The sequence below is a fragment of the Pseudonaja textilis genome, chromosome 1 (assembly GCF_049901715.1).
Source record: "Pseudonaja textilis isolate UNSWEBS1 chromosome 1, rPseTex1.2, whole genome shotgun sequence".
NCBI classification, from domain to species: Eukaryota; Metazoa; Chordata; class Lepidosauria; order Squamata; family Elapidae; genus Pseudonaja; species Pseudonaja textilis.
The window spans coordinates 165,671,299-165,683,693 of record NC_141990.1 but is presented as its reverse complement, the minus strand read 5'-3'; the positions used below and the strand labels follow the sequence as shown (position 1 = coordinate 165,683,693).

At 38.3% G+C, this 12,395-nt stretch overlaps 1 protein-coding gene across 2 annotated transcripts in view; it reads left to right on the top strand.

The window, feature by feature from the left end:
- Positions 1 to 12,395, top strand: part of CCNYL1 (cyclin Y like 1) — a 34,122-nt gene that overhangs the window by 1,950 nt on the left and 19,777 nt on the right. For both annotated transcript variants that reach the window (XR_003374784.2, XM_026707771.2), the window contains exons 2-3: positions 10,307 to 10,381; positions 11,257 to 11,291. Coding sequence is in view for 1 of the 2 variants with exons in the window: in XM_026707771.2 (XP_026563556.1) it covers positions 10,307 to 10,381; positions 11,257 to 11,291 (110 nt within the window). In the remaining variant the exon portion in view is untranslated. The remainder of the gene's footprint in view (positions 1 to 10,306; positions 10,382 to 11,256; positions 11,292 to 12,395) is intronic.

Genomic DNA, 12,395 nt, shown 5'->3' with positions numbered 1-12,395 from the left:
TGTGCAATTTATAAATCTATTGTGGCTGGTTTATGTGGTCAAGCACTATTCAATGTGGTTACTGTATGATCTACTGTATCACAAAACCAGGAAATTGGATTAATTGAATACACTGGTTAATTTATGTCTCTTATATGGCTTATAATTATACCAGCCTTGTAATGTATTCTGAAACAACTTAGTATTGATAATTGATTTGGTAAAGTCAATATCATGAGTAGGACTGAAGGAAGTACACAGACTGTAATAAAGAAAATTAAGCTCTAAATTGATCAAGGTTCCTCCCTCTCCCCCCAAAAAAATCCCAGTTTCAAGATTTAACTAATTTTTACTTAATTCATGCTATGCAATTCAGAAATAAGAAAACTTTTAATGGGCAAGCATCATGCTTAATATTTTTGGAAGAACAAGGATTGCAGTAAATTGGAGAATTATATGATTGTTAGGTGCATAAGTGGAGTTAGAATATTTAGTTTTTCTTCGGTCGATTATGGGCAAACCACTTGGTGGCAATTCTCAGTGACCACATAGATTTTTCTCCATGATGATCTGTACCTGTACTGATTGGTCCTCCTTCTCCAGTGGTAGGATTCAACTATTTGTACCACCGGTTTGGTGGGCGTGGCTTGGTGGGCATGCTTCGTGCGTGTGCGCCAAATGTGCACTTTGAGCAGGCACAGAGGTGTTTGTGCGGGTGCAGAGTCGTTCAAACTCACCTGCAAGCCTGCATTCTCCCGGTCACTTCAGCAGCTGCCACGTGGCACTCTTCTGTGTCGCACAAAGCAGCTGCGCTTCAAATTCAGAGGATAAAGGTGAGTATGGAAGCCTGGGCAGGCGGGTGGGCCAACAGCAGAGTGGCGGAGAGAACTGGTTCGGTCTCCGCTGCTCATCGCTGCTACCGGCTTGGCAGAACTGGGCAGAACCGGTAGAATCCCACCACTGTCCTTCTCCTCTCATTCTATGAGAGATTGATATATTTACATAGTTTTCCAACAAAAGCCTATTTTACAGGTTTCACATGCATCTCTTTTCAAAAGATTAGGAATTTAATCACATTTTTTGTAATTTTTGCAATTCCAAAGTGACTTTGGGATTGCATGTGGTGTTAAGCCTTAAGATACCCACGTTTACTCTGGATTATGCATCAGTTTATGTAGATTTAAACAGAGTTACATGTACTGAAATATTAGACAGGGAGAATGTGTTGGTTTTTATTTTCTCCAATTTAATACTTAAATTTCAAAAAGGGGTTTGATCTTTCATGCTTTAAGACAGATGGTGCATTTTTTAAAAATGACATTTCTTAAAATAGCTGCATGCAAAAAGTATTCCAGAAACAGCCCTGACTATACTTGGATTAGATTAATTTTATAAGATGATTTAGCAACCAAGAGCTAGTGGAATGAGTAGAATGGTTTGTAGAAAGGATACAACTAATACTCTTTATTTGTGCTAATATTTATTTAGAAAGGTTTTCTACAATACAGCAGACTGAACTAGCTAAATTGTGCCAAAACCTTTCACATTCTTTTTTCATAAAATTCATCAGGAAGGAAACAACAAGGAAATCTTGGTTCTTTGATAGCAAGAATGAGGACAATATGTAGAAGAATTTATTCACCTTTTAAACTAGCAATATATGAGAAGTGATTTACTACTGAATTCAATATGTGAATACAATATTACTGATTAAGAAAATAGACGTAAACGCCTATACAAAACACAGTTGTACTTTTCAACTTCTACTGGTTATTGGTGAATTATCTTTGAACTGTTTTATGTATTAGCTGCTTTTGGTAATTATAAACGAGCATGATGAATATAAATTTTGTATGATGATTGCTAGTGTTGTACAGAATGTTTCCATTTTCTTTCCTATTCAAAATGTTCTGTTTTGAGCTTTAAAACTTGTCTTCTTTTTGGGGGTGCTTTGAATTCAAAGCAGTCTTAGTAAAAGCATTCCAAAATGATTGAGATGCCTTATCTGAATGCAGAGTAAGGTAACCCTTGATTTATGACTATTGAAACCTGCCTGTTACAGTCACAATGGCTGTTAAGCAAGGCATCCATGTGATTGCCTATCTTAACGACCCCATCGCTGCTCTCCCTTATGTGATTGTTAAGTGAAACATGGGATATCTTATAGGAGGCCTAGTGCAGGCCCAGGCTTGCACTGCAACACCTCCCTAGGGCACACATGGCCTACCCCAGGCTTCCCCAGGCTTCTCACAGCCCCTGAAGGATCCCCATTTCTGCTTTCTGCCACACTGGGTCATCACAAACCTTGGGCCAATGTTTCCACCCCACTAAGTCTTTGCAGGACTTGGGTCTGTTTCCCACTCTACTGGGTTCCACATCCTCCTCCCCCCTGCATCACAGATTGGTCATTTACCTTTTCAGTAGATCTCTTTCTGAAAGTAGCCCCTCCACCGTGTGACTCTTCTACACAGTGGAGGCCATCTGGCAGCATTCTGGAAGTGGAGACCCTTATAAGAGTGGCTGCAATGAATTGTGGCTGCACCAAAATGGTACCTGCTTCCAGGACAGTGTCACATAGCTTTAAGGGAGGCCAAGGGACAATGTGACTGGCTCTCTTTTTCAAATGCAATGTTCAGAGCACTTGAGATTACATTCAAGAAGGAGAGTGGACTGATCCACCCCTTAGCCTCTCTATACAGTGGAGCTCATGTGGCATGATCATAGGTTTATTTTTTATCATTTAGAGTAAAGTTATAACAAGTCACAAAAATAAATCCCAATCATTACAGCAAATAATTGGTTTGGTTTGTTCTATTTACTGAAATTTAATATTTGTTTTCTTTAGGATGAAATTGTAAAAATGCAAGTGTTAACATTTTTAAAGCTTGCAATGATAATGGAAAGAAGTTTAAAATCCTAAACATAAACATAATATAAAACCAATTTTAAGTGGCTACTAAAACAATGCACAGCACAGAATTAAATATTGTAGGAAATCTATCATCTATCTATCTATCTATCTATCTATCTATCTATCTACCAATCAAAGCAAAATGCCACTCACGCATCACCATAAATCTCCAGAACTGTAAAGTCTACAAACTTGAAATTTAACATGTATATTCTCCTTGGCTTCTATGTGCTCACTAAGAAAGGATTTTTCAAAATGACCATCAGAGAATTAGTATTTTGTATATTATTATTAACACGCCCAGATGCTAAGGAGTTCTATTCCCCCTCCCCACCTGAAAAGAAATATGTTTCAAATGCAAAACACAAGCAAGGAGCGGAGTTTCAGTTTTAGTTTCACAGCACCAAGCAGCTTTAGTACAGAACAGTTGAGCTAAGCCAAGCCCAGGCTCCTTGCTGTCTCCTTGCTCACACAGCAAGTACTGCTTCACTTTCCAAACAGCCCTCAACTCTCTCACACACTGACAGGACGCTAGCCAGAGGAATACTGATGGATGCTGGTAGGCAGAGGCAGAATCTTTTCCCCTTATTTTCCTCCCCAAAAACTAACCCGACTACATAGCTTCGTTAGCGAAGCACGGGTATCAAGTTAGTAAAATAATAGTTTTCTTGAATACATATTATTAAGACAGAGAGAGAAAGAAATGTAAGATTCTAGAGTTACTTCAAAATTGTCAGTTGACTTTCCTGAATAGTACTATTTGGACAAAGTATGAAACATGGTAAGGCTTATCCTGCTCAAAGTAGATGAATAAAATTCAAGGTGTGCTTCAGAAGACACTTCTTAAAAATAGGTATCACAGTTCTATGACTTTTAACCAGTAATAACCAGAATAGAATCAGGATAGGCCATGTAAGAACTAAGACCAAGCTAAGTGGGGAATGGCTGAAAACCCTGTAATGTGACTGTGGTGCATTGAAACACATGATAACACATATTGTTCAAGAATGTACCCTCAGGAAATTTCAAGGCACCTGGGATGATCTCAGTGCAGCCACACCAGAAGTTGTTAAATGGTTAGCTTCTTTAGATATCGAATTATAACATGTATCTCATTGCAATTGTATGGCTCCATATTATGGTGATTTTATTATAGTTTTATATTAATTTAATATTTTACTTCCTATATTGTATTCTTCACATAGAGCAGCATTGGGGCCTAATGGTGAAGATGCTCACCTCCCACTCGGAAGGTTAAGTGTTCAATCCTTGGTAGCAACGGATATTTTTCTCTTTCAGAGTGCAAAGAGAAAATATCTGTTCAAACTCCATGTAGGTATCAGGAAGAGCATCCGGCCAGTAAACTCTCAGCTCCATCCAGTCTCATTAACTCTACCCTGAATAAAGGGATTACAGGGTCATAAAAAGAAGGGATTTTAAATTGTATTGTCTATATACCATATGTATATGTATATTTGCTGATGTTTTGTTCAACCTAAATTTATATATCAATGATTGCATGACCTCTGTAGATGTCATACACTAAATAAACCAGTACTACAAAATTATACTTTGGAGCTTGCTTCAGAAGCAGGTGCCATTTAGTATTTCCACGGATTATTATTTTTTATAAATCCTGTTTTTAGAATACAGATACAGTCATACACATGCTTGAAAATAAAACATACTGAATACTCTACAGCAGAATGAGCAATTAATTTTCCCAAGGGGAAACATGAGAAACTGGAATTGTTATGGAGGGACAAATAATAAAACTATAAAGGTTGTATAAACTATAAAAGTCATACATACACATAAATAAATTGGGGAAAAATAGTCACTTTAAAAACAAAAACAATGAAGTTGTATTGCATGAATGGCACACACTTATGTACATTTGATTTCTAATTACTGATTGACCTCACGCAGGCAGAACAGGGACAGATGTGGTCCTAGATCCGTAAAATGCCCAAGTCTATTTTATAACTTTATATTAACAAATGATTTCTAGATCCAGTTTTCAGATTGCCAAGTTAAACTGAATCTCAGGTAGCTAAACATTCCTATGAACAGAGAAAATAATTCGTTGATTAAGCAAAAATTTTCATACATTTAGCAAAAAGAATTGCCATTTAATTTCAGCCAGTGTTGAGTGATTGAACACAAACTGCCAAAATTCTATGGGTAGATTTTAAAAACATTATAGGAACTCAAGTTATTAGAACATGTTTGTTACTTGTTAGATAAGTTATATTGTTTAGTATTCTCTCTGCATGTGTGCAGAGAGTTAAATAAAAATAGTTGACTTTTCTTACATATCTGAATTTGAAATAATGCTCTTCTCTGTATTTCAATTTTATAAATATTGAATAAATATTAAAATATTAGGCTTTATACACTCAACACTATATTTCTTCATATGTATATCAGGATTTTAACATACTAGTCATGAATTACTGGAAAGCTTGAATTATTTACACTCTTGGTGACAAAATCATTGTGTTTAACATACCATTATTTAATTGCTGTTGCTAAATTCTTTCTCACAATTGTCTCATTCTTAGGAAAATTTGATATGAAATGTACATGGTTTTAGTACTGGTGCTAAACTTTTTAATGTAGTAATGATGTGAAAATATATTTCATCTATTACTTTAAGCTAGGAGTGGAAAGAAGTACCCACCCAGAGAGTGGGAACATTTTCCAGACTTTCTCCCGGGGACTATTGTAGATTACAATAATGGGCCTCTCTAAAGCCTTTTCCTTTTACTGAAGCTGTGTACTCTGTGTACACTGTGATGGAACACCATGAAGCAATAGTTCACAGAAGCTATTTTGCCACCTCTCTTTTTTTTTTCCAAGTGGTAAAGGTTGAAACCTCAGATTGTATCATTTCACAGTGCTCTGCTTCTGAACTAAGTTTCCTGAGGAACTGCTTTTCCTTCCCTTTGTAAAGATGTAGAAAGCACATGTGTGCGCTCAAGAGTAGGGCTTCAGATTATTGGATGCTTGGATATTAGTAGGCCAAAATCAACCCATATATCAAAATTTAACTATTCACTGTTTTTGCCATTATGCAAAGCAGGAGTATGCAGCTTTTTGGGTAGAATTTAATTGGTATCCTGGGAGATGCACTCTGAAAAAATGTGAGAACATATCAAAAAGTATAAATGGATTTAATGTCAATTTAAACTTAATTTACAATTATATTAAATACTGTAAATACAGTTGGTTATTCCCCAATTAATTAATAGTTTTCTTTAAAAAGTATTAGTATTGATTGAAAATTACAATTTGGCATCAGGTTTCAAGGATCTTTGCATGATTATCTCCAGAGTTTGGGACTATGTATTTTATAAAACAGAAGTCTCCAAACTTGGCAACTTTTAAGACTTGTGGACTTCAACTCCTAGAATAGCTGGCTGAGGAATTCTGGGAGTCCACAAGTCTTAAAGTTGCCAAGTTTGGGCATCCAGTATAAAATCTCAGATAAGTGACCTAGAATAGGGATGTGCACAAAATATAAAATAAGTTTCATTCTATGCACAGAACAACCACATTGTGTCATGCAAGGTTTGCTGGAATGTTCTGGACAAGCCACAATTGAGCAGAATTGGAAAATACTCAATCTGGGTTTGGACTGAAAAACATTTTGGAGGCTCTTATTGGACAAGTAGAGTTATACCTTCCTCTTCCAAGTATCTTGTGTTCTGGCCCATTGTTTCCAGTGTTCTTCCCATCGTCCTCCTGACTTCTTTGCTGCCATTGTAACCCTTGACAGCATATTCCACCTGCCTAACTGCACTTCCTCTCTTTTTCCCTTTGGCCACAACACCCTTGGCTTGGCATACTTTGCCAACCTTTTGCTTTTTTGGTCTCAATTTCCTCTTAGCTACTGACACAAATCTGCCCACAGCATACACCTCTCAAGTCCGTGTTCAGACAAAATGTGTGGCAGATCCATGCACAGATGGAATCTAGAGGTGCATAAAATGTTTGCCCTATTTTAAGTTGAAATTGCTTGAACTTGAAAGAATTACTTGGGGTCCAGAAGAAGTTGTTTTGGTTTACACTTAACATGCACAATTGTCATTTCCAGTTGTCACAGAAGGTAGTATTTGATGTGTTCTCTCCTACCCATTGCCAGTAGCCTATGGAGTGCTAGAAAATTTCATCCCCCCCCTTTTTTTTTTCCAAATGTGCATATCAAACGTACAAAAATATTCCAGATACTCTATCTAAAGTGTCATCAAAAATTATTGATGTCCACTTCTCATTTTCATGCACATCTCAAAGAGGTGCTGAACCTTTGAACACTTTTTGAGCAGTTTCTTCCCCCCCCCTTTTTTTTTTTTTTTGAACAGTTTGGAGACTGGGGATGATTGAGATAAAATGGGATTTAAATCCAACAAAATGGAGAGATCACAGATTGGAAACTGTTTTGAAAAGATGCTTTCAATTGAGCTTAAATGGAATTGTACTTTTGTGAAAATATATCAACAGGGAAAGTACAGATAAAATTAGGGCTTTTAACATATTAGGCAGATATACACTGCACTGATCAAGAGAAAATAAGCTGCTTTTTAAAACATACTCTTCATGAGGCCTCCTTTGAAGATGATCAGAAAGATTGTTTTGTCTAGACTGAAACTCTGATTGCATGTGCATTTCTAAACTCAATTTAAAATGTGCTTTAATTGCAGAGGTGAGAAACATCTGCCCTTCCAAAATTATCGAAATCTTATCTCCCATTAGCTTCCGTTCAAATGGGTGATATCAACCTACTTATATATGAACTTATAAGAACTGTAACAAAAACCTTTTCATTCACCATTCAGGTCTATTAAGAGCCACTAGAGAGATTCCTTTCCATTATGACCCATATACTTTTGCAATGATTCTTTGTAATAGTACTTATATTTAGGAGTGTGCACAGAATTGAAAATGTTTTAAGCTTAAGACAACACCTCATTCAGAAAGTTCTATTGAAATATTTTAAGTTGATTATGTTACACTGGCACAAACCTTGAAACACCTGGATGTTTTAGTTGAGTGTAGCTTGAAGCATTTTGACTGTTCCATCTATGTAAAATGATGGAACCAAGTATGAGAAACCTACTCCCTTAATGTTTCTTCCCAGCATCACACATATATAGACAGGCTATCAGTCCACATTGATTGCTACAGATCTGAGCAGATTTGTGTATTGGCTGCCCAAAATAGGAGTGAATCCATCACCCTCTAGCTTACTTAAGTAGGATAAAATGCACTGATGTCATTTGGAAATGTACCAGGCATGTTGCTCTAACTAGGAGAATCACATGCTTGTATCTGCTGAGGGACTTTTCATGCCAGAACCTGAATCTTGACTTCTGTTGCTATTGGGCATGGAGCATTTCCCCTTTTTCTGGAGGGAGTCTAATCTCTTTCCTTCAGCTTGGACCATTTCTTATAGGCAGGAAGTCTCTGTAAAAGCAGGGGAGATTGTAAGGAGTTAGTCATTGTCAATTAGCTTCCCCTCACCATTGGCTCACTTAAACCTATAACTATGGTGTGCTTGTTTGTACCCATAGTTTTTGGTAGTGCATGAAGTCAGACTGTCAAAGTTTATTTATTTGTTGTATTAGATTTTTATTCCACCTTAATTTTTTTATGAATAAGTCAAGACAGTGAGCATATATAAGAACATGCACAAGCTCTTACATTCTCAAGAGTTTGTTCAGGAATTTTCAATTGGGGGAAAAAAACCCATAGCTCTTAAGTGGCACTCTGTTCTTAAGAGAGGTATTGCAAAACAGAATGGCTCAAACACAGAAACTGCCTTGGCTATGACTACCCCTTTCTAAAGATCAAGGAAATATGTCCATGTAGATTTGCCATGTTGTGCCTGGTTGCTTGCACTTCAAACAGCTGCTTTAATAGCAGGTAGTGTAGGTGGTTCCACTGAATAAAGACATTCAGAGAGATCTGTGGTCAGGGTCAATCGTACTTGTCCTTAAACTTCCCTTAACAGAAATTACTCTTAACAGAAATACCCAATATTATTATGGCACTTACCAATAAAAGTACTCCTGGCAAATCTTAGTGTTCAGAAATTACATTGGAAGCAGTAATGACTGTCCAGTTTTTTACTATGGGCATCTTAGCAGCAGCACTTGTGCCTTGTGAATCAGAAACAGTATGTGGTGTGAAGGAGGTCCCTTCTGCATGAGCCTGCATTTTGTCACATAGGAGATGCTAACAAATATAGCAGCCAAGAGTTAGTCTCAACCCAACTAGTGCATGGTGATGAAGAGGTAACTATGTTTATGACTGAGACCAACACATCTTTCCTGCATAAGTGATAGAGTATCCACCTGTATTGTTGTTGTTGCTTCTGCTGCTGCTAGCTGCTATTATTATTATTATTATTATTATTATTATTATTATTATTATTATTATTATTATTATTATTATTATTATTATACCAAAGCTGCCAATTGCTCAGTTAGGTCTGAGACATTTGGACCTTATTATCACTTGCCCCTTCACCATCCCTTGGTTGCTTTAGTGACTGCCCCTAGTTGGCAGTATGAGTTGCTTACTGTTGGATGTTGCTAATGTGAGTGTTTAGTAATCCCATAATGGAAATCATTTTGGATTCTTGCTCTGCAGATGTCTGCCTTGTAGTAACTGAGTAATGAGCTCATGAGGTGTGGCTTGGATTTAGGACGGTACAGCTCTTCCTGAGTGTTAATTCAAATCTATGGGTTACTATGAAGCAACATAACCAGTTTTGCTCTGCTTGCCTCACTTATCACGATACCAATATTGCTGCTACAGGAGCCACAGGCCTATTACTAAAATAAAACCTTTCAGTGGTCTCTCTTCCTCTCTCTTGCCCAGCCATAATAGATTTAGAAAACCACTAAAAGTGGGATCATGGCAATGACAAACAGTAAGTGTGAAGGCATACTCATTTTGTGGTTGTTCATTAAGTATTTTCCTATTACTGTAGCTTTGATAGATTTAACAGCTTTTTGAATTTTTGGAAACACCATTGATTTAAGTAAAAGGGATAGTGCACTTAACACTTGACTGTTTTATCTCAGAATGGAAAATTTAAAATGTCAAGCTAATGGAGATTCCTTGGAAAGTATAATTTATTCTATTAGTTTATCCATGCTGTTTACTTTAAATCTAATATCTCTGCTGTTTAGAGCTATTGTTATGATTCTGATATACAGTTCAAATTCTCTGCGCATGTGAGATCAACATATAAATACTAGAACTGTTTATTAAGAAACACATCCTGAGATCATCTAGAAACAGATTTAAAATGTAATGCTTCTTAAGTGAGATTTGGGTTTTAACTGATATATTCTTCCAAAAAGGAAGTCATTTCTGAATAGCTGCCTCATTTCATATTTGTTTCAGATTTAGCATTGGAGTCAAACCCATCTGACCATCCTAGAGCAAGCACAATTTTCTTGAGCAAATCCCAAACAGATGGTAAGCTAATTTTTGCTCCCTTTAAAAAAGAGGATGGGAGGAGATGGAGTGGGCGTTTAATTCATTTCCATTTCTGTCAAAGTGTTGTTTGAATCAACATTTTTGCTTGCTCTTCACTGCATTTCTCATAGCTGTTTGTCTGAGACTGTTTTTTTTAATCCTCTTAATTCATTCCCAATTCTCCCCATCAGTAGAATAACTAGAAGATGGTTATCTTCTGGCCAGTGATTGAAGTGACTTTCTCATCAAGCACCATTTACAATATTCCTAGCAAATATGATTCACTGCCTCCAGAAGATGTTACTTCTGTCATCTCATTTCTTCCTAGTGGCAAAAGAATTCAGTCTAGTTTGAGTTATATGTCAGACTAACATGCTAACATTTACTGAGATAATTTTATATTAACATTCAGCTTTGATGCTCATGTAACATATTTCCACTTTTTTAAACCAGTATTTATAACATTGAGTCTCTTTATAAAAACAGTGCAGCTTATTGTTTATTTATTTATTGGCTTTCTTTATATGTTACCATTGTAAAATAAATGGTTGAATCAGTAAATGATCTAATTCACAGAATGAATTATTGCTATTTCCCCTGATCTAAGAAACAAACAAAAAATAAGGAGTTGGTTCTGGGGAACTGACTGATATTTATTCCATGAGATATGCCTTTAATATCTAGATACAATAGTTTTTAAAAAATCCAACAAGCTGCCTCACTGTTTTTTATGATCCTAAATTATTTTCAGATAATCCCAAAAATATTGTCAAAGTTGAATCTGTAGAATGAGAAAACGTCAACTGGTGTTGAATTTTAAAGTAGAATTTTTAAAACAGTGTATTGATTGACTGAACTTGTTTCTCCTTTTTCAGTGAGAGAGAAGAGAAAAAGCAACCACATCAACCATGTAAGTACATACAGCAGCTGTGAAAGGAGTAAATAAAAAGAATAGTTCATGGTGCTTGTTTCTCTATAGCCATGGTTCCCAAAGTGGGTGGTATCGTCCCCTGGGGGGCGGTGGGATGCCTTAGGGGGGTGCTAAGAGGCAAGGGGGCCAGCAGGGGGGCACTAAGAGGCGGCCAGGGTGTGTTTGACTCGCCAGCCCCGCAGGCTCACTGACTGCCAGCCACACAGCCCATTGGCTGTTTCATCACTCTAGCCGGCGCCTCAAAGGCGGAACCCGCGTGCAATGAGCCTTGCCAAGCCGGGGTGGGAGAGAGGTGAGAGGTGGTGGAAAGGGGATGCCTTAGCTTGCAGGCTGCCCTCCGGTGGAAGCAGCGGAGGCACGCCAGAAGGCCCGAAAGCAAAACCCTCCCAAGGCACGCAGTGGAAGGGGTGGGTGGTCTGGCGTTAGGGCCCCCTTCCCCGGAGGAGAACAAGGGAGCACGCAGCGCCTGCCCAGCCTCCGTCTCTCCAGCCAGCTGGGCTTGCGTGCAGGATGCGAGTGGGTGCAGCTGCAGCTCTCCAAAGCGCGTGGCTCAGTTTGGGCTGTCCCAGACCTAGAACCTAGCTTCCCTCTGCAGCCCGGTTCTTCCGACTGAGACCTGTGCTTGCTTGCTTGCTTAGTTTCCAAGCGATGGTTCCTACCGCGTCCACCGATCTGGGCTGCTTCCGCACGCCTTCCTCCTCCTGGGCAGAGTGTAAAGATGGGTGGAACGCTTCCCCGAAGTTGGGAGCCTCTGAGCGTGTGCAGAGTACTTCCCCTTGCTTGGCCCGATGGAAGTGGACCTGGGGTTGAAGCAAAGAGGGTGAAGTCGGCCACATCGCTGCACTCGGGAGGTTGGCATTGCAAAATTGGATGCCAAAGAAAGAACTGGGGCAGGGGGCTGGAGAAGGAGCAGAGGGGCAGCTGCATTAAGGAGCAGGAAGATCTTAGCCATGGTTAATTGACTAAGCTGGAACCAAACAGCATGCTAAACTCTAAACCAGAATGGCTGGGTTGATATATTCAGCCCGTGTTTCTCAATCTTGGCAACTTGTGTGGACTTCAGTTCCCACTCTGGCTTTGCTC